Below are 25748 nucleotides of genomic sequence, written 5' to 3'. Positions count from 1 at the left end.
CCCATCTATCTCGCCAGTTCGCCAACGGCCCAATGACCCATGGATGATGGCAGTTGGTGGTGTGCACTATTTTGTGGGGGTGGAGACGCGTGAGGATGCGCTGAGGAACGGTCGATGCGGATGCGGGGGAAGCTACGCCGCTGATGCCGCGGGCGCTAAATCCCTGTACGAGCTACTGCCTGTAGCCTGGTAGCTCTCCCCCACTACGGCCGCTATTTGCAGTCCCAACATTGAACGTCGTCTTTCTGTCAGTGCTGCTCCGGATATTGTTTCTAAACAAACACCTGTCAATCAGATGCATCGGTATTTTCCTCGTGTCTCTGACGTGAGGTATCCTTGTTATACATTTGATTTCAACCCAGGTCTTCCCCGACCGTGGCATTTATAGCAGGTACGCGGCTAAATAAGGGTTATATTCATCATTGGGGTCGTTGGCGTCGTCGCGCAAACACGTAAATTGGGGTTTTCGTGCAACACCACTACTGACACACTCTGGCCAATTGCACAAACCCACGTTACTGGGAAATCGTTTATCAAGTCCATGTTCTTCGTTCCTGGTCCTTGGAGCTACCAATCTGTAATATCCTTTGCCAAACCTCTCCTTTTTTTCTGGCCCCCAGCTCAAGGGAACTGGGTCTAAGGATAGATCCGATGGCGACAGGCTATCCCAGGGCAGCTGGATGTGCCAAGTCGTCCAGGCCCTTGTCAACCCATGCAGTCACACGATTTTGGCAATGTCCCAAACTATGCCCGGGACCCTTATCGACAGATCTCTCCATGTAATCTTCGACGCTGCACGAATGCCTTGGGGCAGTATCGGCGACAGGTAGCCGTAGCCCATGCTCAAGTCGTCCGGCCGGTACTGCCTCGGATCCGTAGGGTCCGGGTTTGGCGACGTGGTCCTGAGCTCCACGCAGTCCCAGTGAAGACACACGTGCTCGCGCGGAGGACCGCGACATCCTATTGGTGCCGGACCAGAAGCCCCTCTCGCGGTAGAAGGCCGTCGTGTTGCAAGTGTCCGCGCTGCAGTCCTCTCTGTTGGAGCTCGGCGCGGCCGGCGCGCCGCCCGTCGTTTCGCGGCACCGGTGCTGCAAGCACAGCGCAAGCATGTTCAAATGCCCGGGCTCATCAAATGAGTGTCTCGCTGCACCCATCATGACATGTATGGTAACCGACACGACGTCTTCATAAACCTCAGATATGGGTACAAATTTACATACACTAGTGAGCACACTCAACCTTTCCAGTTCAAAATTTAGATTATCATATCGTATCACATTGTAGAAGAAAAGAATTGAGACTGATCCGCTGCGTTGGGTTTCACATAGTTTTTATTGCTACGGAGAAGGCGATGTGACCTTCGCCATTATTGTGAGATTATGATGATGCCTCGTGACTCATTAGACCCACGCGCAATCAGGGGCCATTTCCAGACCTCTGTGCTCCTCCATATCGACACCCGGCGGCAGTGTCAAGAGAAGATTGGGTGGCAGAAACCGTTCTCGGCAATATTATGCTAGCTACCTAAGCTAAGCCTCTCGTTTGGCGGCGGCTGGAAGGTGGACGAGCTTTCGCCGTTTAGAAACCCTGCTTCTTGACCTGGGCCTTGGCGTCGGCGATGGTCTGGGCCGAGTTGGGGTCCTCGAAGCCGCAGCCGGTCTTGCCGTTCTGGAACTCGGCGCCGATGCCAGAGCAGATACCGGCGGCCTTGCCGGTGCTGGAGGTGGCGCCGCCGGCGCAACAGCCCTCCTGGCAGTCGGCGTCGGAGACACAGCCACCAGTGGTGAACTGCTTGCCGTCTGGAAGGGGAAAGATATGTCAGTGATGAGTTCCCTTTGGGATATGTCCTGTTTGGGGAGCTACTTACTGCCGTTACCGACATCGCGGGCTCCGGAAGCGTTGGGGGTGACAGCCATGACGGCGACCGCGACTGGAAGGCCAGGTTAGCAAGACGTCCTTTTGAGCAGGGACTGTATGTATCTCGGGTATAATGACTTACAGGTCATGATGGCGGCAATGCTGATCTTAACCATTTTGAAAGAGTGATTTGGGTTGTTTATAAAAAACTGTCAAAGTTTGTAGTGAAAGTAATGGGTTGTGTAAGAAACGAAAGACGACGCCGGGCCGTTGAGTGAAAGTGATGAAGCTGGTAGTAGAGAGATGGAACTGGTTGGTGATGAGGAAAGGGAAATTCGTCTGAAGATTGGGAAGATCCTCAACTTCTTATACGCCTCCCGCCGGCTTGGAACCGTCAGCATTCCCGTTCGCTCTCGTCCCAACCTGTCACCGCGCTGTTTGTGTCGTTTTAGAGCCCGTCGTTGATGGATGTCCATAAACAAAGGCCAAGTTTGATCTGCGACAAGTGACGGTTTGGCTGTTGGGTTCTTCGTCAGAAGCGGTGTTTCATCGACGCCTTCAGACGTTCATCAACGTCTTCAGACGAGCGCTGGGGACCCGCTGGGGACCCGCTGGGGCCCGCTGAGCCGCCCCGCCAATTGCGCAAAATAACCTTAGAATTTAGCTGATTAACCTTAGAAGTTAGAACCATCTAAGCCTAATTCCCAGCGCTTCAGGGCTCCTCCTGGGTCTCCACTCACGTAAAACCAACTCCACCGGGCATCTCCTTGAAATCAACACGGCTCGACGGTTCTCACCCATCCCGGAGGCCCCTGGGCTCGTTCATGCCAACGCCATGCTCCTGCCCTCTTTCTCGCTGCTGCGAATCGCCAGCTCGTTTGGGAAAGTTTTGCAGGCCCAATGACACACACACCGCCGCCAACACGCGAAACTCGCTTCCACTTGACCCTGTTGCAGCGGCTCATACCAGCAACAGACGGCAAAACTGGCATGCGCTGAGTTCCCAGATCCTGGACGTATAGAGGCCGGGGTGCATTAGTCTCGGCAGCCAAGAAACAGCTTGGATCTGCATACAACCACGATGGCCCGCAATAGCGGCCCAGGGGTCTGATCAGTCACGACAAGTGTAGATGAAAATGGCTTGCCCGTCTTGCGCTCTTTCCGTGGACGAGATGAGGTTGGCTTTGCCTGGTTCTTGGCCGTCTGTACAATGCACATCAGGCCAGCTCTCATCCCCAGAACGAATGATGGCCCGCAGATCCGCATTGAATCGCCTCGATCGAGCAGAAGATCGCGCATCTCGCGAATCCATAATTGTTTCACATGGCGTCCTTGGCCACCCCTGTCTATCCACTCGAAAAAGCTGAGGCTTGAGTCGACAACGTGGCAGGCAGTGCGAACGCGAACACCTGCCCTCCATTTGTCGTGGCTCAACGTGGCTCATGCGACTCCGGAGCAGGTGGCAGGTGGCCGCTTGACTCCATAAGAGCAAGCGAGCGCATTCCCTGAACTTACCAGAATGAACCCAGGTCTTGCGCATTCAGCGCGAACCATCTCTGGACTTGCAGTTGTGCGAATGAACTAGTCAGTCCCCCAATACAGCCGAATAGATGGAGTAATTATTCCACGGATTGATCCAGTTCTATAATTCCAGTGCTGCTGTTGGGGCTGGCAAGTTTATCTACACGACCGCGAGCTGGACTCGACCGGCATCATCACTCAGCTCTCGATCAATGCCCTCTTCAGCTGTCTCGCCGTCGCCGCCAATTCAGATCTCCTCCATATCGGGATACTGGTTGCCGTTACCCGCAATGGTCCAGCCCGAGCTGCCGGACATAGACGGAGGTAGGCCGCCATCCACGTCCCCACGGACCGTGCCTGGAGTTCGATTACCCCATAAACAAGAAGGGAAAAGGGGAAAGTAGTAAAGCATGCTGCCAGCTGTGGTCTTTGCTTTCACGCAGCAAACCACTGCTTTATTTCCACCCAACAGGCGCTGTACATCCATGTCAATTTGTCGCGGCTAGACGTCTCCTATGTCACTCACTCAATGTTAACGCCTCCTATCAAAGGCAGAGTTTAACGCGACCAGTATATTCACGTTACAACATAGAAAGCTACCCGGCGACTAACCAAAGATACATTGAAATTACACCTTCCAACCCCGAAGCCGTCTATCCACCCGGGGACTCTCGGGCTTGGAACTGTCCTGCTCCTACCCCATACTCAGAACTATTCAGCCGTTGGCCTCAGCCTCGCATGTCTTCTCTAGCTAGACTTTTGTTTCTTAGAAGGAGGACCGCTGTCGTTTTCCTCTTCCTCTTCTTCCTCCTCCTCCTCCTTCCTTTTCTGTGCGGCTTCTGCTGCTGCTTGTTCTCTGTCATATTTGAGGCACGCATCTACCAGTGGTGCCTTAAGCACACCTTTCGGCAAGGGCAATTGCAGTCTTGTGAGTACCGTTCGGAGATGTTCTGATGTATAATAGCTATAGTCCCGTGGGCCATTATAGTGACGGTAGACCATGGTCTTTGAGTCATCGAAATTTTTATTTCTTGGAAGGCCCAAAGTCCCCATAAGCAACCTAAGGGGTCCCACTTCCATCTCCTGGCTAGCGTCCACTGCAGCGTCATCCGGTACTACAGGAATCGCATATGCCTTCGGCCCCCTTGGTGGCTGCGGTGGAATCTTCGGCTGCTTTGGGTCCTTCTTGTCGACATCATCGGTGCCAGTGTCTCCAGGGCCTGGCGTAGGGCCCGGGCCGGTGTTAGGGTCCTCGTCATTGTCGTCAGGCCAGTCGTCCTCGTCATCTGACAATGGCCTTTCCTGAGTTGCCAGGGCCTCTTCCTGCCGGAGAACCCGTCTTGGGTTATTGACATTGATCCTGACGGCGGTCCCATCGATGTCCTGGACACAGCTCCTGTTCAAGAACCCAGATCGGAGATGAAACACCAAACTCAAATCGAACTCCACCTCATCCGTGGAGTCTACGTCGGGATCGTTGTCATAATTGACTTCGGTCTTTTCCTCTGTAGGAGTGGCCGGCTCTTCGGTGCTCTTTCTGGAGCACTCCGGGTTTCTCTCCTCAAGGTCGGGTTTCTTCGCCACCCAGTCTCGAACCCAGAACAGCATCACTGGCCGGTAATCGTCGTCGTAGAGAATGTCCTCAAACGAGACCGTTTCGCTGGTCTCTTCGTCATCAGTCCCGTGTAGCCGGGTCCAGACGTCCTCCCTTCGATGCAGCTGGGCGTAGTAATCTTTCACAAACTCATTCCCGTCCCATCGGCAAGAGATTACTGCTTGGAGTCTGTATATCTTTTCGTACTCCTCCTCCATCTCCTCCTTCTTCTTCTCCCCTCCCCTCCATCCGGTTCCATCACGTCGGTCAGGTCCAGATATTCTGGGAACTTCAGCGAACCGATGCTGTTGACTCCATCCTTGTCGATAATACTGTACGCGTGCCTCGTTATTAGGATCTCTGGAGGGTAAAGCATGCGCGGGAATTCGTCAACGAGGGTGGACAGCTTGCACTTCGGACACTCTATGGTGAGCTTCTCGTTGGCGATGAGACGCTCGATCCTTGTTTCTTCGGCCCTCGAGAGGTCCAATGGCCACGAGTATCCTTCATTACTGAGTATGTTGTGCCGGGGCGTCCATTGGGACTCGCCACAGCTGCACGGTTTTAATTGCTCACGGGGTATGCGGACTGTGGACAGGATGCGATCAAAGATCCGCACCGCTTCCCTGCATTTATGTGTTAGCCCATTCTACGGAAGTAGGCATATGCCGTCTGGGACGGGCTACTTACCGTGCTCCGCCATCGTCGTCCTCTTTATAGTTCCCTCTATCTGCCAGTGCCCCCTTGAGGGTGTCGAGAAACGCTTCGGGATTGTCTTGATTGACGGGGAGATTCACCGCTTGACGGAAAGCATCCAAGGTGGAAGCAACGAACCCGGCTTCCTCGTATCGTTGTTTATCCCGCTCGTCTTGGAATGTGACTGTACGCGGTAGTTCCATGCCAGCCCTATTCAAGCCGTTCTTGGACTTTTCCCTATCTTCTTGAGTGACCTTCAGCTTGTTCTCGCCTTCGCCCTTCGGACCATACTCCGCCGAGAATGCCGTCTCCGCCTTCTGAACAAACTTTTCAACGAATTTCTCGCTGTCTTGGACCCATTTCATCTCATCCCGAAAGATCTCGCTGAGCTCCAGTAGCGTAACCCAATCAGAGCGGGTTTCGTCATAATATAGCTTGTGCTTTTCGCCAGTGCTCTCGAGCAGATGGAGAAGCGGCGATAGGTTGAGCAGGCACGGCACCAATGACGCTTGGAACCTGTTTTCTACGACATCAGGTTGTATGGGAAGAAGTCTGGCATCATTGTTGGTTGCTTCGTTATAGTAGGCCGAAGGAACTTCCTGATTCACCAAATCCCCATATTCGTCAAGCCCGAGCACGACTCCGCGGGGATCGTTCGGGATGACGCCGTCCCCAGGTTTGCACGGATTCTTGGCCGTGACAACCTTAAAATGCCCAGCCTTCTTCGGCTCCTTGTCGCCCGACAACTGGCTGCCTGCCGATGAGCTTGTATCAGCCATAGCGTTGGTATAGGTGTGTATCGTTTAACTCTCAGGTGCGAAGTTGAGATAGGAGTTTGTCCGATATCCGAGGAAAGTGGCAACAGGGAAGACATCACCAAACTCTGACTCTTGGGATCTACCGAACTGCTTCTTGCGTCTTCATTCAGCCTTTGTTGGTTGCACCGCCGGATTCGACCTCGGCAATTCGTGTAGTCCACGGGGGTGAAACCGGAGCGACAAAGGAAATTACAACAAGGCTTTATCCCACCCCAGCATTCCAGACTTCGAATTTAGTACACTCAGAAAACTCGTTCTTCTTTCTTAAAAAGAGTTTACTAATCAAACAAACAGATTCTGACATTATCTGGCCTATTCCGGTAGGCCATGTTTGTAGCAGGCAAAGTTGCTGTGCTGGGCTCGAATTTCTGTGATACCCCTTGCAGAACCGACTACTTATCTGTATTGAGTGAGAGTCGACACTATTCATACTCAATCCCCATGATATTCGTATCCATAGGCCGCGGTTAGAGAGACCGTGTTTCCTCGACAGCCTCAGTCTCTGTGAGTAGGGAACAAAACAACGACCGGCCAAAGAGGAGTTGTCTAAGACGACGAAGCCCCGGGTTGTCAACAAATGGAAAGAACATACAGAAACTACAGGAGATAGCGTAATTACGTGTAGTCAATAAAAACTATCCGTAACCCATCCGTTCTTACTTCGCGAGTCAGATCGATGGGAGATAGCATGGCGATCCGGCGATAGTGGAGTTAACCGGAGCCGAGAGCGGCTATGGTCACCCGTTTCGATTCCGGCTTGCCCGATGGACTTGAGCGACATCTCGAGCCACAAGATAAAAAGCAACAAGTCCCTAGACCTTGTGGAGTGTCTACATTCTACCACTAGATCGATATTCTCGTGCTTCTCAGCCGTTAACCAACCGCTTCCGAGATTGTACCAACATTCCAATACCTCACACACAATGGCTAGCGAAGCTTGCTGCCGGATCCCTCCGGTGTCAGCCGACTACACACCCCGAGGCACTTGGGATACAGTAGCCGACTACAAAACCTGTAAGCCCCTCCCCCATCGCACAGCGCCGCACGACTGACCCATCCCCTCAGACATCGCGAAATCCCCCACCGCGACCGCGGCCCCCAAGAGCGGCCTCATCTTCCTCTACGACGCCTTCGGCTTCGCGCCGCAGACCCTCCAAGGCGCCGACCGCCTCGCGCAGCTGCTCGGCGACGACGCCGTCGTCGTCCTGCCCGACCTGCTCGAGGGCACGCACCCGGAGTTCGGCTGGCTGCCCGCCGACACGCCCGAGAAGCAGGCGCTGGTCAAGGGCTGGTTCGACAGCGTGGGCGACTACCGCCGGTCCAAGCCGAAGCTGCTGCGCGCGCGAGGCCGCGGGCGCCATGTTCCCGAGCGTCGCGAGCTGGGGCGTCTTTGGGCTCTGCTGGGGCGGCAAGCCTGCGGTGCTGGCGAGCGGGGCGGATAATGAGGGCGAGGGGAGGCGGTTCAATGTTAGTGGGACGGCGCATCCGGGGTAAGTTCTTGCTTTCTTTCTCAATCAATCGAGCGGCATGCAGGTGTTGGGGAATATGGAAATGATTACAGGATGAGCGCTGACACTGTGTTGCGTTGACTGTAGCGCCCTGGACAAGACCGATGCGGAAGCGCTGAATGTGCCGCATATTGTCCTTGCGTCCAAGGATGAGCCCGCCGATATTGTGGCACAGTACAAGGAAATCCTCGAGGGTCAGTCGGACAAGACGGGGGTCGTGGAGACATATTCTACCATGAACCACGGTTGGATGGGAATCCGGTCCAAGCTTCACGTCGAGCACGACAGGAAAGAGTACGAGAGGGGTACAAGCAAGTTGCCGATTTCTTCAACAAGTATCTGTGATGAACAGAAACAGCCTCACAGTTATAAAGATAAGATTCCTACGATAGACTTCACATGAGATTAGAGGACACTTCAAGGTTCTGGTCGTTTTAAATAATACACTGGATTAAATTCAAAGGCTCAATTGCTATTGCCTAAGGCGGGCCACAGAGGATCTGTGGTGGCAGCTCCAACCATGCCCCTGATGGTGATTCCAGAATCGTTACCCTATTTGCCGGTATAGTTTAAGTCTTCAAGATCCAGCTACATATTTGGGGTACTGGAGGTGACAATTAAACTGCGAAAAGGGGGCAGTTAAGGACTCGTCCCCACTAAGTTGATGGTGTTGCGATAGTCCCCACCTCTTAGGCTGCCTGGCCTGGGATCTCAGGCTTGCCGATAATACCTTCGAACAGCTTGGGCAGGATCTCGGCCGCGTCGGCCTCGAAATAGAAGTCCCTACTAGTCAGCCCCTTCTGGGCGCTCCGATCCGGGTTGATCACGGCAATCCTCGCACCCTTTTTCCTGGCTGCGTCGGTGTAACCTGCCGCGGGGTAGACGGCTGCCGCAGTCCCAATCACCAGCATGATATCGATACCTCTGGGCTTGGCCACCCAAGCGTCGACCTCCTTGAGCATATCGCTATCCAGAGCCTCGCCGAACCAGACGATGCCGGGACGCAGAAGCGACGTCTTCCCCGCGGCCTTGCAGGTGGGGCAATGGGGCAGGTCCTCTCGCTTGATCTTGGGGGTGGGCTTCGTCGGATCCAGCAGCGGCATGGTTTGGTCAGCTGGGTAGCGCTCTGAAGCAGGCGCAAGCGCTGGACATAGCGGGTCGCTTAGGTTGTTGGGTTCTATGTAGTCGCACTCCTTGTCGAAGCATTTGACGTCAAATATGTTGCCATGGAGCATCCGAAGCATGTCGGGCGAGTGCCCTGCGCGCTGTGACAGACCTGCGGGCACCTTGTTAGCATCAGCAACCCCCGGGAGAATCAAGCAAAGAGGGGTGATTCTCAAACTCACCATCAACGTTCTGAGTGAGGCACATGAAGTCCTTGTTGTGCTTGGCTAGTTCGGCTAGGGCGTAGTGGCCGGCGTTAGGCTTCGCCTGCAGGGCCATGTGCCGTCTCCACGCGTAGAACAGCCAGACAAGAGCTGGGTCTTTCTTGAAGGCCTCGGGTGTCGCCAGCGAGGTGGCTTGGTGGTTGCGCCATAGTCCACCGGCTCCTCGGAAGGTTGGCAGTCCAGAGGCAGCGGACAGGCCAGCACCGCAGAGGGCCAGCACGCGGTCGGAGTGCTTGAGGAGCCTCTGGAACTCGGCGATGTCAGTGCAAGGCCGGTGGTAGGCTCGAGGCATCTTGGGAGGACTTGGGAGAAATTGATAATCGAAAACGTGAACTTGTGTAGATGTTTATATATCGGAGTACACTTGATAGGATACTTCGATACGTTAAGTTCGTGGGTGAGCAGGCAGGATCTTACGAGAACAGAAACCTGAGGTTTGCAAATCGTGATTGTCAAATGAATGAGCACACAGCGCTTGTATGAAATCAAATACAGCAACCATGGAAGCTGAAGACTAACCGGTGTGACTCCTTCTCGAATTATGGTTTGGAGGTTGAACGATCCCTCCCTACATTGACTTTGCGGCAAAGCTGTAGCCAGCAGATAGGTGTGACCTGCACCGCTTTTGGTGGGCTGTAGCTTCCTTGCGTGCTCTTACAGGCTCCCGCTATGCCACCGGCAGTTGCCTGAATTGAAAGCGGGGCTTAAACACAGCCTCCCAAACTGGATGACAGTTGGTAACCTTCCTTCTGTCGCATGCAACTGTGCAGTGCAGGCAGATATAACGGAGACCAGGCACGTATGCAGTTGGATGACGATCAATTTGACTGTTTGATAGATGCCTACCATCTTGGAATTGGTAAACATGCTCCCTGGATCTGGTGACATCAAGGTACCCCATTTCTCCCCAGACCCGCTTGGAGAATCAGTACTCGTAGAGGGTGAGGGTGGTCACTGTCCCAGCTCCGACGACACGCCTAATCCGCTCGTTTTCTCGCTTCAGAAGAACGCGCATCACCCAACACAAAGTCACGGCTGCAAGGCAGGCTACCGCCGATGCAGCAAACCCCATAACGTACCGCGGCCCGTTCCAGCTGGGCCATAGATAAGGCCCATAGATTGTCCCAATGGAGGAGCTAACGTTGAGCATCGCCACTACAACCTACATCCGCACATTGCGCACGTCAGCGTGGGGAGTGAGTTGGTTGGCATTTCAGCCTGAACTTACAGCCCTCTTTTCTGGGCTCTGCGACAGCGTGCTTGCCGCCCAGCTGAAAATCAACGCGGTGGCCGAGTATCCTCCAAGTGGAAAGATGAAGCAGGCCACATACCGACCAGCTGGGCTCAACGTGGCTGCTGCGGCTGCAAACCCGATCCCCGAGACGGAAAAGCAGCCGGTGAGGTGCCAAGTGCGCTCATGGAACCTACCCGAATTCCATGCAAGAGCTATGCTTGCGAGCCCTGCGCAGAGATAAGGGGGACATGGAAGCAACAGCGCCTTGGTGTTGCTAAAACCCAGCGCGGAGATCACCCTAAGAAAGAACTGTGTCAGAAGCGACAAGATGGGCTGGGAAGTATCGGTCTCTCACATACGTCGGGAGGAAATAATTGAAGGACAAGGGGGTTTGCGCAATGTGTGCCAGGGCACAGAATAGCCACGTTCTCTTGTCCGAGATTGCATGGCGGACTGCAATCCAAACTGTTTCGGTGTCCTTGGCTTCATCAAGGCGGTCTCGTCGCATTCGCTCACCTTCAAGCAGTCTCTCCTTTTCACTGAGCCACCACGTTGTTTGGGGCGTGCTGGGCAAGAGCCAGTAAGAGGACACTGCCGTGAGGGCAGATGCTGTGCCTAGAATAAAATACAGCCTGCAAGACACCATTGGCGCTGAGGATCAGCAGTGGATCAATCTGGGAACGAGAACAAGCGATTACCATCTCCAGCCCTCGATACCACGTTTTCCGTCCAGGCCGCTGAAAATACCAACAGCGATCAGATTGGCGAAGCCTAGCCCCGTCAGGGTGGCACTGTACATGATGGCAATGCGCGACGCAAGCTCTGTTTGTCGCTCATCAGCCTGCATGACTTCGCAAGCCTGATGGCCACAAGACAGCGAACTCACCTTTCCTGGTGTAAAACATGGCGAGGAGATAGACAGCGCCCGGCCAAAACTGCGATATCTCTCAACCTTCTTTACCGCATTCACAAAGGTAGGGGCTCAACTTACCGGGGCCTCAACAAATCCCAACAAGAACCGACAAGCGATAAGAGCGCCATACGAATGTACGAGGCCAGTGCAAGCTACCCAGGACGCAATCAGTATGGCGTTTGGAAACCACCATTACGCGTACTGGTTTGATGTCTTCATACCAGACAGGACAGACCAGATGAGCATCACAGCGGCGAGATACGTGCTGGGCTGAATGCGTGTGAGGAGCATGTTGCTCGGGACCTGCATCAGTATGTATCCGACAACGAGTATGGAAACGGCGGTGTTGAAGTTGGTTCCGTGCATATCCAAATCACGCTCAAGGTGATTGAGACGCGCCTGCGCCAGCGACGAACGATCGATATTATTGAAGAAGTACATGAGCCAAAGGACCGGCTGCGAGGAATCATTTGGTCAATGATGAGAACCTCTTGGCCCAATACCATGGAATTTGATGCCAGTGAGAGCTCGGGGCTCTCATGATCACGTACCATGATCCATCTATCCATCTTTCGTACAAGACGAATCTCCTCGGGGTCCGTTTTGGCCTGGCTTCCGGCGTAATCGATTTGAGCTGTCAGCCCATTGGCAGGATGCGTGGACTTGTCCTGCTCTTGTGCCATTTTGGCAGGGTCTGGAGTCTTCTCTGGACTATGGCATATAGTCATATTCCAAAACTGGCCGGGGGAAGATGAGGAGAGTACACCAAAAAGCGAACCCCCCGACTCCGGCATGCAAGATGAGGGGTTATATATTTGGGTCGCTTGAACATCATGCAAGTCACACGGGGATCTCCTACCTCATCATATCAGATGCATCACTCGGATGTCACCGTAGCACAGCATATGCACCCACGTGCCGTGACAGCTAAATCTTCATGGTATTGGAAATCATACCGGCCCCGTGCAGGATCTGGAAGCCATATCCATTCTACTTACTCAATGGCAACATTTCGCGAGTCTTACCCCACGCATGACCTCGGAACCTGGAGATCTCGGATGGAGCTTGCGAGAGTTGGTTTGTAGAAGGTCGGGAAGAAACATGTACATGTATGCTGATTTGCTGATGCTACATATCTAAGGATTCACAGGAGTGCTAAGACCCAATTAGCTCTTGGCACCACACATTCCCGCATTCCTTCGATCGACTCAATTCTTCCCACCAGTTGGGTTTCAAGCGTCGTCTTTGATCAGATCAGCCGCCTGCAGCGGTCATTGGTCAGCTCCGAAAGGGTTCAAGCGGTTCTCTGGCAGTATAGGCATCTTCATCAACTCACCTTCTCAGCGATGGCATACACGGTCTGGCACGTGTTGGCGCCCGGCAGTGTGGGCATCACGCTCGCATCCACAACGCGCAAGCCCCGCACCCCATACACTTTCAGCTGCTCGTCCACGACGCCGCCCAGATCACGCGGCAGCATCGCGGCCGTGCCGCTCGGGTGGTACTCGGACGGGCTGACGCTGCGGCGGATGTAGGCCGCGAGGTCCTCGTCGCTCGTCACGTCGGGGCCCGGCATCAGCTCTTGCGGGTCGTAGGCTGCCAGCGACGTGTTGAAGTGGTACGTCCGCGTGAAGCGCACGAACTCGGCCAGGATCTCGAGATCCAGCGGGTTACTGAGTGTCCGATAGTCCACGATGGGCTCGCTCGTGCCCGGAGCTGAGGCGTTCAGGCGCACGCTGCCGCGGCTTAGGGGTGTAGGAACACGGTTGAGCCGGCGGGTACGTTGGAGCCGTACAGCGAGAGGCTGTAGAAGGCGGTATTGGGCGAGCGTATGGAGGTGGCTAGGGCGTTCATCTGGGCTTTGTAGCCCTGGAGAATTCTGTCAGTACAATCATCCAGAAGGCCAGTTAGAGTCGAGAGGGCTATTGCTTACGGCAACGACGGTGGGATCGGTGTCGGGCGGCAGGTAAGCGGCGTGGTCTTGGGCCTCGAGTTTCAATGCTATCGTCTCGTGTCGCTCAGGCGAGATGACGGGCATCCCGAGCCACGCGGCTACATTGCCTATGCCAAGGGAATATGGGCCTGCGGATGTCCAAGTTGGTCAGCACTTCCAGTCATGAAGCGGCGTGCGCACGTGGTCACGCCGACTTGCCTGTTCGGTTCTTCGCCCACATCGCCTTGGCCCAGTCACTGAAGTTGCGGTTCGTGATCAGGTCCATTGGACTGGGGTGCACCGTAAAGTTCCGCACTGCGTTTTGGTGTCAGCTACCCAGTTTCGGCCAGAAAATATGAAGGGATTGAACGTACACACGATGGCGACACCGAGCATAGGATGGTCTTGGAAGTTCTGTCCGACGCCCGGTAGATCGACGACTGTTTCAATTCTGGCTTCATCCAGCTGCTTCTCCGGTCCCACGCCACTCAACTGCAGCAGCTGAGGTGTGTGCACAGCCCCTGCGGCGAGAATAACCTCCTTGTTGGCCTTGACCGTCCGCAATTGGGTCACGTTCTGGACAACCGTTTGGAAAGCTACTCCAGTCGCCTTCAAGTCATCGATGTGAATCTTTGTCACTTTCGAGTTGTAGGCGAGATCATAGCTCTTCCTGTTGATGCCATCATAGTGGCCGGTGCGGGCATACGACCGCTGCACTTTTACCGGATCCATGAACGATGGCTGCCAGTACACTCCAGCACGGCCTGATCCACTGTCGGGAGGGAACTCAACGCCAGGAATGTCGCGGAAGGCTTCGACTTGTGGGACTACACCACGTCAATTGCCAATCCAACTTACAGTCCCCTCTCAATGATCTACCGGGAAACTTACCAAGCCCAGGGTACTGATACGTCGGCCACCCCGCATACACCCTCGACGTGTTCCCCCAGTACGAAGCATCATACGTGATATTGACCGCGTCCCGTACCGCGTGGTCCGGCTCCGTGAACATCAGGGCCTTCCGGAAGTACGGCAGCAGCCCGTCCCAGCCCCAGGGCGAGGTGCGCCCGCTGCCGCCGCCGCGGTACAGGAGGCTCCAGCGGTCGTAGTCCTCGGACGTGCCGCGCACCGTCATCATGGCGTTGACGGCGGAGCTGCCGCCCACGGCGTTGCCGACCAGCACCGGGTACGACGAGTTGTGCAGCTCGGGCTGCGGGGCCGACTGGATTCGGTAGAAGTAGGGCGAGCTGAAGCCGCCGAAGCCGCCGCGGACTTCGGTCACGTCGTCGGAGTCGGCTGGAAACTGCTCAGTATCGTTTCATTCTCTAGCTCCCAGACCCCGGCGGGATGGGATTGAACTTACGAAGTGGACCGTTCTCGATTACCAGCACCGTTACTATGGGTTCATGTTAGTTCAGTGTTTCCGAATGATGTTGTCGAGATTGGCAAAAGGGGATAGAGTAGTCATTACCTTTTCCATCCTCCGTCAAGCGGTCGGCCACCGTCAGACCTGAGGTCCCGCCCCCTACGATCACGTAGTCGTATACATCCTTGACGAGAGATGAGTCGTTTATATATCGTGGCTGTAGCAGCCTGCCAGTGTGAGGGCGGGCAATGGCGGCGTTAGACAAGCTCAAGGCAGCGACGGCCAGAGCCACCGCGCACGACGTGACTTGCTTCAGTAAGTACATACTGGTGAAGCGTCGCAGCTTTTACCCTGAGAATGAAGCACGATGGCCTTCCGCGCCGGGCAGATCCATGGCAGTTATAAGAGATGGATGAAGTCGGCGCCGGAACCAGCTTGGACGACATCCGATACCGCCCTACCAATCTATACGAACTGTGCCTTTCAATGGCATGGTGCTCTCCGGGACGTAACCATCAGCATCTTCTTGGCTATATGGTGAAAGCCAGATAGGGAAACAAGATCGTGTCACCAAATGACAGAAAGCCTGGGCAACTCTTTGCGTTCGGCGAATCAGTGGCCAAAACATTACGTGAATGGTCTATAAAAAGGATCACGTTCCTACTGTAAGCGAGAAAAACGCACGTTGGCTGCATACTACCCCGGATTCCTGCTTAACCAGATTGCTTGGCAATATCGCGGGCATATTGCTGCTGACCCTCGCCTGAAGCCATTTGCAGTTTAACCGAGCGGGCTACGGCAGGCGTGCATCGGCAGGTCACAACATTTCCCTACGCTGGAACGACCAGCCTCGATGATTATTCCCAATCAGTTAGCTAGGTAAGTTAGGGCGTCCAATATGCAAATAAAGAAACCTACCTATCATGTACGTAACACTAAACGATTGTAATACTTGTCATCCTGGCGCCTCTCATCCAGTCCCACCTGATCGCGACATCATTACCTACTTTGATGATGCCGATGCGTTGAAATCTCAAACCACTCCTTCGTGCGTCAGACGATAAATCTTTCAACACGAGACAGACCAAGGGGTATAACATGAAAAGGTAAAATCGTGGCATTGTTACACGTCCTCCGGGGCCCAATTCGGGTAGGCACTCGTCGTCCGGGAAGAAGGGTAGAGTCAAAACCATCAGCTCTGCACCAATCGCATTACCGCTCGGGTACTTAATCTCCAAATCGGACATGCCCCCATCCCCACCATCGCAGAGAACGACTTGCTTCAACGGACCTTCGACTTGCAAGGCGGCGAATTGGACCTCGCCGAACGGGTTCTGTCCCTTGGTCTCCACAGAGCAGGAAATTATGCGAGGGGTTTCCATTCCTTCATTGCTCTACCCGCCGGACTCCATTGCCTCTGAGGCATCATGGCTAGCGGCCCGATGGGGGACCGCATGTCCTTCTCCTCCCAGAACGTGACTTTGGCATCCACGGATGCCCATGACCAGGTCGGCCATCTGTACCTGGGCCGTCGGTGACCAGGAGATATCGTGTCGACTCTCCAAGTCAGATGACGACGGATCGATGGCGCCCAGAGCCCTGCCTTATAGCTTCCGGGTCCTAAGATGTCGGCCATCCTGGCTACCAGGCCAGAAAGGGCTGGGAGCCGGTCTGTACCTCGGGTCAAGCTCAGCGACGAGTATTGCTCCACGATGCGAATCCATGCCGTCTCGGCGCATTTCAGAGCCGACAGGTCTTTGCTTTGGTAGCTGGGGTGTACCGTAGGGTCGGTATTCCATTTTGGGGCGATACTGCCATCATTCGCCAACGAGATATTGTTTGCATCCACGGCGAATTGCTGTTTGATACTCGGAAGGACGGGCATGCTTCCGCACTCGCAAGTGGTTATTGACCTGCACTCCCACACCAGTTCTTCATTACAGAAGTGAAGGACCCGGGGAGAGAGAAGACGTTCCTGAAACGCCCATCCCCTAGTAAGTAGGGGATTCTCCCGCATTGATTTCGTAGACATCGGGAAGGTCCAATGAGACAGGCGGTGACGAACCCCTATCCAGGAGATAGACCCCGATGAATCAGTGAAACTGACTTTGGGCTCCTTGCTCCATCTGGATTTCCTTGGGAACATGCCGATATCCCCGGATGCAGCTGCTGTAGCTGCTAGAGTGATATAAGAGTTCTGATAGATATCGGCCATTTTTGCCGACTCCACTTGCCAATCGCCTGGATCGTCTTGGATGATACAGAGGGAATCAATCCATAGATAGTGCAGGTCAAGGCGCAAGCAGAAACGGATGGCATCTTGGAATGTCTTTGGTAGCTCTTTCCACGGAACCCCTGCCTTCATATCTTCAAGATTGGCCTTGGTTAGGGTGCAACGCAGTCCTTGGCCCCAGCAGTGACTCAAGGCGGCATATTTTTCCCTTGCGGTTGAGCCGTCTTTCTCTACGACTTTGACCGATACAGTTCGATGGGAGGCATCGAGAGCGAGTATTCGGCGGGGGAGCGGTGTCTTCGCCTGGCCATAGCATGCGTGCTCGTCGTTGCAAGTTTGAAGCTTCGAAATCACCCAATTTAATGCTCGGGCTGACATTGGGTGCCCGTTCATGGACGCCCGTGGCCGTATTGCCTCACATTGTAGGGCTATGCAGCATGAGTTACCGGAACGCGTGGTCCAAGGAGACAGCAGCAGAACCCCTGAGACTAGTACTCACGTTTTGTAAAGTCGGTAACGAAAAATTCCAGTACGACTTTGGGACGTTCCTGGACGAAGTAGATCTCGAGGGTCAGGGTATCATGTTCGCTTCTAAACCCATAGCCGTATACGGTCGACACGTCCTTCAGCGACCAACTGCTGTCCTCCTTTGCCTGCAGCCCTCTGAGCAAGAAGCCGCAGGATTCACACCCAAGATTAGCCGACTGTAGAAGGTCGTCCGGTTTGCATTCGAGGAACAGTCGGGATGTCCCGCTGTTGGGTTGGAGCCCATGGCAGAGTTGGCATGGTCTTGGCATACTGTGCGACCGACCGGCGGCGATTTCTCATAAAGTTGAGAAAGTGAACGTAAATACTTGTTGGGTGGTCTTCTTTTCTGGCTCGAAATTAATAAATGCTTCCCTGATGATAAGTGAACTTCCATACGAGAAATTTTACTTGCATGTATATGACCAAGAGGCGGCCGGCAGCCAGAGGAATTTGCACGATGCCGATGACTGATGCGCGCATGCTTGCCCCTCCAACTCGCCAAGCAGATCGACAACCACCCAGATTGAACATAGTGCTAAAATCTCACTTCGAACATTGTGGCCTGAGGGTGGGTGGCCGGCAGGCTCCGGTCTCCTGTCTGGGCGCCTACAAGTATCTTTCTGTTCGAAGCTACCCCTAAACCGACAACTTCAGAGTGATACTGACTTGAATCTGCTCCGTCAGTGAAGGATCCAGTACAAGTGGTTAAACTATATTTCAAATAAGTTGCCAACTGTTTACTGAAGCTTTGATCCGTTCGCACAATCTAGATAGGGTGAGCTTCGTTGTGAGACCGTAGTATATATAAAATAATACTGCCTGATCTATATATTGGAGTAAACAAAAAGTATGGAAGGGGGATATCATGCCGTGGACTCATTACATGCGGTGCCCGCAATCTGTGCACTTCTGGGCCATTTTTCAACACCGTTTTTTCGACCGACTGAGACCTACAGGGCCGCAGCACTTCGGCTAGTGGATTGGATAGGGGGAGACTACCGATCTTGCGTCAAGAGGCCCAAGATCGGAAGAAGATGACGGGGCTCGACTCAAAATGCGCCCTCGCCACCACCACCCACCACGCTGGCAGTCCAGAGCCCGACCAGTCCCCACCAACTGACCTTGTAGCCTCGCCAGAGTCCCTCCATCCCCTGGCCCTTCTTGTACACCACCTCGGCGGGATTGGGCTGCTTGTTGACCTTCTTGCCCTTAGCGTTCTTGGTGATAGTAACCGGGACGGCGTGGGTGCCCTCCTCGGTCGTGATGCTGTACATAGTACCCACGACTCCGTAGTATGGCCCGGGCTGGACGATGGTCTCCATTTTACCGGACTCCTCCAGCGCTCGGACGTGTTCCGGATTCCGGAGCACGGCGGCCTGGCCTCTGCGAAGAACCGTCTCGAGCGGCAGCTTAACAAACAGAGATACACACGAGGTGCAGAACTTGGCGACGGAAAAGGTGGTGGGAGAGAGCTCCTTGTCGATCAGGAATTGGGATCGGAGGACCAGAGGAGTAGAAAGAGTAAGGATCGGGTGGATTAGGGAGTGGAGAATGGTGGGTGGGATGAGGGATGAGGGGCAGAGCCACGACGGCAAAGCTCGCATCGTCGCAATGGTTCTTCGCGAGCCCTTGCCTGTGGGTGTGAGGATGAGTCGTGTTCGCACAAGATCCAGAGGGGCCAGGATGAGGCCAGTGGCGACAGCTGCGGTGGCAGCCACGCATAGCGATGCCCACGGATATGGGGAGGCGATGTCGATAAGGCGGTCCACATCGTCCTTCACTCCCAAGTCGGGCACGTTCAGCAGCGCACTGAGAAGACTGCGCGACCAATTCTCCAGCAGGGACTGCAACACTGTATACAGGAAGGTGGCATTGGAACCCTTCCACACACCCCAGGCGCTCTCCTTGGACCACAGCTGAGCTATCACATCGAAAATCGAGTCTGGTCGTCGCAGGTTGAGCTGGTGCGGCGGCAGCTCGGGTTTCTTCGCAATCTCTGGAGACTGCATGGGAGAGGGTGCCATATGCCTGGATCCCGAGGATCGACTCGAGGCCGTTGGTGTATCGTCCCAGGGCGTATTGTTGGTGAAATACGAGCGCTCGTCGTCTGACTCATCTTCGTCATACTAAAGAGGGTTAGCAAAGACCAAGAATACCCCTCTCCCAATCCTCCGGGTCTTTCAACATACCTCGTTGGAAGGCTCGAAAGCCGGTTTCGCCTGGTGTTCGATTCTCGTCCTTTGGTCTTCGACGACGGCGGCAGCAGCGGTGGCCAGCCTTTCCACATCATCCTGCAGGCGGACCTGGAGGACCGTCTTGGCCACCTCGAACGGCTGGGCCATGAGGACACTGGTGTACTTCCATAGCAGCTCGTCCACGAACTCCTTGACGCTCCGGATCGTCGAGGGTGAGGGGTCATTCATGTAGTCCCGGTAGTCCAGGTCGGGAAACATGTCGCGTGCCTTGGAGGCATACTGGGCATTGGCACTTGGTGCCGCCGTAGCGTTGTTCGCACGTGTGTAGGCATCCGACTGCTCGCCTATGGTCGGAGCTCTGTAGTAGGGCCGCAGGGGATTGACCCCATCTCTGTTTGTCGAAGTCATGTTGTTGGTGAGGGGTCTATTCGCATTCTCTTGCTCGATCGGCGGCTGGGTATGAGCAAGAATGGTGGCAAGGGGTGGATAAGATATTTATTATCTTGGTGACTACTGCAAGCACAACCAGAAGATAAGAGGGGAGGTGTGTCTCCCGTTGGACTGCGGTTTTCTCGGATTGATTGGTCGCATCAATGAGGTTGGTGTTTGCATGACAGAAAAAAAGCAGGCCATTTCTAGCGTCCATGCAGCTACTGGCAAGCCGCCCGCTATTGGCCTATTGGCTTTCTCAGAATTCACTTACATAAGGCACCCAAGCTGGAAAAGGCTCCACCACCCACCAACCAAACCGCTGTATCTCCATTACCCGCAGTCACCTCACACTCTCTGGGGTGAGGGGTTCAATTCAGTTCAATCCACTGGAACACCATCAACTATCATGCCTGGGTTTTGTTTTATGCTGTGTCCGTGTGCGCGGCTGCTGTCATCCAGCTTAAGAGCACTTATGAAGTGCATCATGGACCAAATCTGCTAACAAAGCTCGTGTGTTGGTGATCGGACATATCGGCCAGCCGAGAAAGAGCTGCGAAGGGGATACAGAAAAATAAGCAACCTGCCTTAGCCCCGAGAGTGGACATCCGAGAGGCAGGGCACTAAACTGAGAGCAACCCCCATGTCGTGCTGCCTGCCCGCCTGGGCGGCTCGGTGTTGGTGCCGGCAAAGCTAACCAAAAAGCTGTGATATTTTTTACAGATGGGATTTTATTACGTCGCATATTGAACCACCAATAAACCCATTGCTCTGGACATGTGCGTTGGTTCTTGAGCAGCCCTGACAGCGACCATCTAAAAGCAACTTCCAACAGCCAATTTCTAGTAATTTCTAAAGAAGAGAGGGAGAGAGTTGCATCTGTTGGGCGGAAGTTTTCTTCTGTGTGTTGCTCTGGTACATTAAAAGAGCTCCTGCTGCTGCAACTTTGCCGCAGTGCAACACCATACCTCCGACCCTCCGTTTTCCAGTACCCTCACGATCCAAAATGGCCGCAACTACCTCGCGCAGCCTCAGCCGGGCTCTCAGATGCCTCAATGCCCCTTCCAAGTCGATAATCTCATGCGATTTATCGTCCCGCTCGCTGTTCAGCCCGCGGTCCCGGTTACCGAGCCTCACACAGTCCCGCGCATTCAGCATAACGCCGCTCCGGCTCCATGGCCACATAACGCCCCCAAGCCCGGTGAAGAGTCAGTCCACCTACCTCCGGGCCCCTCCTTCCCAGGAAGATTTCCCAACCAGTGCACCATGCTAACCTGTCGTCTTGCGCTCTTACTCTAGACTCCACGTAACCTTCGTCGACAAAGACAGCCGCGAGCACACCTTCGAGGTCTCGGCGGGCGACAACCTGCTGGACGTGGCGCAGGCCAACGACCTCGAGATGGAGGGCGCGTGCGGCGGCAGCTGCGCCTGCAGCACCTGCCACGTCATCGTCACGGACGAGGCCATGTACGACCGCATGCCCGAGCCCGAGGACGACGAGAACGACATGCTCGACCTCGCCTTCGGCCTCACCGAGACCAGCCGCCTCGGCTGCCAGGTCGTCATGACCAAGGAACTCGACGGGCTGCGCGTCAAGCTGCCCAGCATGACGCGGAACCTGCAGGCGAGCGACTTTGGCAGCAAATAGAAAGGAAGCGTAAAAGAAAATAAAAGAGGAAATGGAGGGGTACGGGGATCGCTACAAACCGTGGTTGATGATGATGGCGGGAGGCGCCCGCAAGCAGTTACGTCTTCAATTGTATAGAGTACTCATGTTAGACGGCTTGTCACGATATGCGAAGCCAGGGGCAATATATTGCCGAGAGTTGAAAGGACGGAAGCAGGGCAGAGTTGCTCGTCTTACAATGTACATGTACCGTCACGCAGAATAGGCGTTGTTATTACGACGCACCACATAGACCATCTCCACGAGATTATGAGAACTATACTTCAAAATCTGGGTGTAAGGCATCCTACAGATTATCTACGGTGGTGGCGAGGTGACTTAATACTTCAACCGGATGTGGGATGGGGAGTCACGTACGGAGCAGAGTTCACGGTTGGACAACATCAAACGGCAGATTGGAAAGGATGCCAGGTGCGGCCGGATTGGCTTTATACAAGTGTCTGTCATTACATAGAACTTTTCAGGGGTATCTCCAGCCTCCACTATGCCTCCTCGATCGGTCCCTTCTTCAAATCTCCACCACCGCTTGCAATAAGGTCCAAGAAGCCCTTCCGGCTCATGTCGGTAACCTTGTCCTTGCGGCTCGACACGCCGACGAAACCATCCTTGCGGGCCTCGCGCTCGGCCTCGACACCTCGCACCTGGGCGGCGCGGACGGCGTTGAAGAGCTTGACGACACCGCGCTGGGCGACCTTGCGCAGCTGGCGCTCCTTCTCTATGACCTGCCCCGTGCTGGCCTCGGGCTCGCCCGTGGCCTCGTTGCGCGTCGCCACCAGCACGTTGCGCACGCGGCCCTTCTCGAGCGCCGCCAGCTTCTGCACGCGCAGCTGCTTCTTGGCCTTCTGCTCGAGCGCCGAGTCCGTGATGGCCTGCGCCGCCTTGTGCGCGTCCACGCTGCGCGACAGCACCGGGTCCGCCCGCCGCGTCGTCGGCAGCTTCGTCGACAGGATCTTGCTCAGTGAGGTGGCGAAGGCGCCGGGGTCGTTACGTTTCGACTTGGGCTTCTTGCTGCCGGATAGCGGGTCGTCGTCTTCTTCATCTTCAGCGTCCGAGTCGTCGTCGGCGGCGTCTATGTCAAACTCGTCGTTCTCCTCTTCTTGGTCGTCGTCAGAGTCTGATTCCTCTGCGTCTTTCTTGTCTTCTTGTTTTGCCTTCTTAGGTTTCGGCTGAGCTTTGGTCGGGCCCGCTTTCCGCTTGGTGAGCTTGTCGCGTGTAGATGTCTCGTCGTCGTCGCCTTCTGAGTCTGATTGGCCTGATTCCGAGTCGGAGCCAGAATTGGCAGATGAAGCGCCGTCGTCTACCACTGCATTGTCGAGGTCGTCTTCCGAGTCCATGAGATCGACCGGCTTGAAGCCCTTGCCGCCCTTGTCGTTCTCCTCGGCATCTTCCTCGGAATCACTGTGGTAATGCTTTTGTTTCTTGTGCTTTTTTAAAGGCCTTTGTGCCTTCATCCGTCCTTTTAATGTGTAGTCCTGATGACTCCGTTTCTTTGCGTTGGGGCCAGCCATTTTGTCGTGGCAGTGTGTGGTGAGGAACACTGGAAGCTGTTTCTGTTGCGGGCTGGTGGTTGACTGACACTGATGCACTCAACTCGACTTCCCAAGGCAATTAATTGGATGCAATGCTTGCAGAAAAAAAAGTTGGAAAGTTCACAGGCGATTAGCGAGGGGCCTTCTCTTATCGCACTCTCTGATTGGCTGGAGCGTTTTCACCGCCTGCCTCCACAGCGGTTTGATAGCGCCAGCAGCTGTTTTTAGTACAAACTCCAATGCCTTAGGTAATCAAGCGGGCTGGCCTGCGAACTGTGGATTCGCATCGACTTTACCCGGTGGATACGTCCTCATCTAGATCCCGAGGTGTGACAGTCCACTGGGCCGACTATTTTCAGGCCACCCCTCCTCTCATTACGAGGATGTGTTGTTCCTTATGTTCTGACATGGTTGATTGCTTGTAGACTCTCGAAGATTTATGCGAAAGTCTGACTAGAACATTGTGCGTTCTTTGCTTTGGTCGTTTCTCGTCCTTCGTTACTGCTCGCATCGTCAACATCGCGATCATCTTGCCCTGTGGGGTCAAAGAACCAATACTCTACAAGAGAAGAGAGCTTCGGAAACCAAGCATGCTTAGCAAGCACCAAGAAACACGCCGCTAGACCTGAACTTTATGTGTGGCGAACACAAACCACTGTCCGTTTCAGTGTCTGAACCTGTCTTCGACTTAGATAATGGCTCGCCCATTGAAGATACCTCGGGCCCTCGCCTCGAGAGCTTTAATAGCATCTCCCGCCCACGTCTCGCACCCCGCTTCGGTCTCAGTACCTACTTCATGCCATCTTGCGGCATGTCTCAATACCCAGAAGCGTCTAATCAGCCAACAAACACCTCATCCGCCGTTGTGGGATCCTAGGAATGTGTATGTCCCTTCCAACACACAGGAAGCTACCGCTGGCAGCGCATCTCACCAAGAGAAATGGAATATCAAGGGAGATGGGGGTGAGATGTTGACTGGCAATACTGTCACCCTGACTCATCACGAGACGACTCGACCCAAAGCTTTGGACCGCCATTGGCTTCGTGACGGGTGTGAGTGCACCGCTTGCGTCGATCCTCACTCGGGCCAAAAGAACTTTGGTACAACCGATGTTCCCCTTGACCTGCCAATCTCAAGCTGCCGAAAGACCAAAGAAGGCGCTCTTGAGATTGTATGGCAGAATGACTTCCTGACCGGTGGTCGCGAAAACCACACCTCGACGTATTCAGCCGAGCGGGTTGAGTCGTTCTTCTCCAAACCCAAGAAAGCGGGGTTCCCACCTGTGGTACTGTGGGACAAGAAGACGATTCAGAGAGATCTGTTGTTTGTTGAATACAATGATTGGATGACGAACGAAGAGACTCTCGGGGCCGGTGTGAGAATGCTTCACAGTCATGGCATTTTCTTCATACGAAACGCACCGCACTCGGAGGAGTCTGTCGTCTCCATGGCGAGTAGGATTGGCAACCTCAAGGAGACCTTGTACGGACGGACATGGGATGTGCGCTCGAAACCCGAGGCTGAGAACGTCGCCTATACCAGTGCTTTCCTTGGCTTACACCAGGATATGATGTACCTCAAGGACCCGCCTCGCCTCCAGCTGCTACACTGCCTCGAGAACTCATGCGAGGGCGGAGAATCCCTCTTCAGCGATGCCAGTGTCGCCGCTTTCCTCATGAAGATCGGACCTCCAGAGTTACGGGAAGCGCTAGGCAAACAGATGGTGGCGTATCATTACAAGAAGCATGGCCACTTTTATGAAAACCACCACCCTGTCATCGACGACTCTGACCATGTCCGCTGGTCGCCACCCTTCCAAGCACCACTTCGCAATCTCATCAAGAACGAAGAAGGCTGCCACCATTACCGCCAGTGGGTCATGGCAGCCGTCAAATTTCAACGGCTACTGGAGAAGGAGGAGTTCCTCTTCCAGTACAAGATGAAGCCAGGGGACTGCGTCGTGTTTGACAACCTGCGGGTCGTCCACGGGAGACGTGCGTTCGATACGAGCGCCGGCAGCAGGTGGCTGAAGGGCACCTACAACGCGCACGATGTCTTCATGAGCAGGCTGAATACAGTGTGTGCAAACCGGCCGGTCCCCCGTCGTGGACAATGGCATCGATGGTAGGACAGGCGGTACGGCTGAATGGCATGTATAAGATCTGGGACAAAACGAACGTGGCGGAACCAAGGACGTTCAGACAGATAAGGTCGGGAGGACGGAACAAATCAAGATAGAGGGTATAATGATAGTAGCTGATGGGGGAATGGATTTCCTTCAACTAAGATGATTACCTGGTCCATTCATTGGAATTGGA

At 54.5% G+C, this 25748-nt stretch overlaps 13 protein-coding genes across 13 annotated transcripts; 4 read left to right on the top strand and 9 right to left on the bottom strand.

The window, feature by feature from the left end:
- Positions 1-662: 662 nt before the first annotated feature.
- Positions 663-1154, bottom strand: PG997_013408 (uncharacterized protein; the record flags this gene model as incomplete). Its single annotated transcript, XM_066817722.1, has 1 exon — positions 663-1154. The coding sequence occupies one exon, from the start codon at positions 1152-1154 to the stop codon at positions 663-665; it is 492 nt and encodes a 163-aa protein (XP_066663414.1).
- A 424-nt stretch (positions 1155-1578) lies between these two features.
- Positions 1579-2033, bottom strand: PG997_013407 (uncharacterized protein; the record flags this gene model as incomplete). The annotated part of the gene is made up of 3 exons (XM_066817721.1): positions 1579-1799; positions 1868-1930; positions 2000-2033. The coding sequence occupies 3 exons, from the start codon at positions 2031-2033 to the stop codon at positions 1579-1581; spliced, it is 318 nt and encodes a 105-aa protein (XP_066663413.1).
- A 2092-nt stretch (positions 2034-4125) lies between these two features.
- PG997_013406 (uncharacterized protein) lies at positions 4126-6447 on the bottom strand (the record flags this gene model as incomplete). Its single annotated transcript, XM_066817720.1, has 3 exons — positions 4126-5254; positions 5311-5598; positions 5663-6447. The coding sequence occupies 3 exons, from the start codon at positions 6445-6447 to the stop codon at positions 4126-4128; spliced, it is 2202 nt and encodes a 733-aa protein (XP_066663412.1).
- A 772-nt stretch (positions 6448-7219) lies between these two features.
- Positions 7220-7928, top strand: PG997_013405 (uncharacterized protein; the record flags this gene model as incomplete). Its single annotated transcript, XM_066817719.1, has 2 exons — positions 7220-7229; positions 7552-7928. 2 exons carry the CDS (start codon positions 7220-7222, stop codon positions 7926-7928), a joined length of 387 nt encoding a protein of 128 aa, XP_066663411.1.
- A 755-nt stretch (positions 7929-8683) lies between these two features.
- On the bottom strand, positions 8684-9674 carry PG997_013404 (NAD-dependent protein deacylase; the record flags this gene model as incomplete). The annotated part of the gene is made up of 2 exons (XM_066817718.1): positions 8684-9270; positions 9341-9674. 2 exons carry the CDS (start codon positions 9672-9674, stop codon positions 8684-8686), a joined length of 921 nt encoding a protein of 306 aa, XP_066663410.1.
- A 573-nt stretch (positions 9675-10247) lies between these two features.
- PG997_013403 (uncharacterized protein) lies at positions 10248-10857 on the top strand (the record flags this gene model as incomplete). The annotated part of the gene is made up of 2 exons (XM_066817717.1): positions 10248-10457; positions 10501-10857. The coding sequence occupies 2 exons, from the start codon at positions 10248-10250 to the stop codon at positions 10855-10857; spliced, it is 567 nt and encodes a 188-aa protein (XP_066663409.1).
- A 57-nt stretch (positions 10858-10914) lies between these two features.
- Positions 10915-12257, bottom strand: PG997_013402 (uncharacterized protein; the record flags this gene model as incomplete). The annotated part of the gene is made up of 5 exons (XM_066817716.1): positions 10915-11248; positions 11315-11475; positions 11608-11681; positions 11751-11985; positions 12081-12257. 5 exons carry the CDS (start codon positions 12255-12257, stop codon positions 10915-10917), a joined length of 981 nt encoding a protein of 326 aa, XP_066663408.1.
- Positions 12258-12761: 504 nt separating this feature from the next.
- PG997_013401 (GMC oxidoreductase) lies at positions 12762-15153 on the bottom strand (the record flags this gene model as incomplete). The annotated part of the gene is made up of 9 exons (XM_066817715.1): positions 12762-12791; positions 12866-13265; positions 13292-13398; positions 13463-13590; positions 13682-13777; positions 13837-14289; positions 14354-14758; positions 14826-14858; positions 14934-15153. 9 exons carry the CDS (start codon positions 15151-15153, stop codon positions 12762-12764), a joined length of 1872 nt encoding a protein of 623 aa, XP_066663407.1.
- A 1038-nt stretch (positions 15154-16191) lies between these two features.
- On the bottom strand, positions 16192-17858 carry PG997_013400 (HET-domain-containing protein; the record flags this gene model as incomplete). The annotated part of the gene is made up of 2 exons (XM_066817714.1): positions 16192-17489; positions 17561-17858. The coding sequence occupies 2 exons, from the start codon at positions 17856-17858 to the stop codon at positions 16192-16194; spliced, it is 1596 nt and encodes a 531-aa protein (XP_066663406.1).
- A 780-nt stretch (positions 17859-18638) lies between these two features.
- Positions 18639-20192, bottom strand: PG997_013399 (mitochondrial fusion and transport protein Ugo1; the record flags this gene model as incomplete). Its single annotated transcript, XM_066817713.1, has 2 exons — positions 18639-19715; positions 19779-20192. 2 exons carry the CDS (start codon positions 20190-20192, stop codon positions 18639-18641), a joined length of 1491 nt encoding a protein of 496 aa, XP_066663405.1.
- A 1027-nt stretch (positions 20193-21219) lies between these two features.
- PG997_013398 (Adrenodoxin-like protein) lies at positions 21220-21861 on the top strand (the record flags this gene model as incomplete). The annotated part of the gene is made up of 2 exons (XM_066817712.1): positions 21220-21425; positions 21513-21861. 2 exons carry the CDS (start codon positions 21220-21222, stop codon positions 21859-21861), a joined length of 555 nt encoding a protein of 184 aa, XP_066663404.1.
- A 521-nt stretch (positions 21862-22382) lies between these two features.
- On the bottom strand, positions 22383-23408 carry PG997_013397 (Rrp15p-domain-containing protein; the record flags this gene model as incomplete). The annotated part of the gene is made up of 1 exon (XM_066817711.1): positions 22383-23408. One exon carries the CDS (start codon positions 23406-23408, stop codon positions 22383-22385), a length of 1026 nt encoding a protein of 341 aa, XP_066663403.1.
- Positions 23409-24397: 989 nt separating this feature from the next.
- PG997_013396 (uncharacterized protein) lies at positions 24398-25558 on the top strand (the record flags this gene model as incomplete). The annotated part of the gene is made up of 1 exon (XM_066817710.1): positions 24398-25558. The coding sequence occupies one exon, from the start codon at positions 24398-24400 to the stop codon at positions 25556-25558; it is 1161 nt and encodes a 386-aa protein (XP_066663402.1).
- Positions 25559-25748: the final 190 nt, after the last annotated feature.

This window comes from Apiospora hydei, assembly GCF_038363865.1.
Source record: "Apiospora hydei strain CBS 114990 chromosome Unknown utg000009l_segment0_segment0, whole genome shotgun sequence".
NCBI lineage: Eukaryota > Fungi > Ascomycota > Sordariomycetes > Amphisphaeriales > Apiosporaceae > Apiospora > Apiospora hydei.
This window is presented reverse-complemented; position numbering and strand designations above follow the sequence as displayed.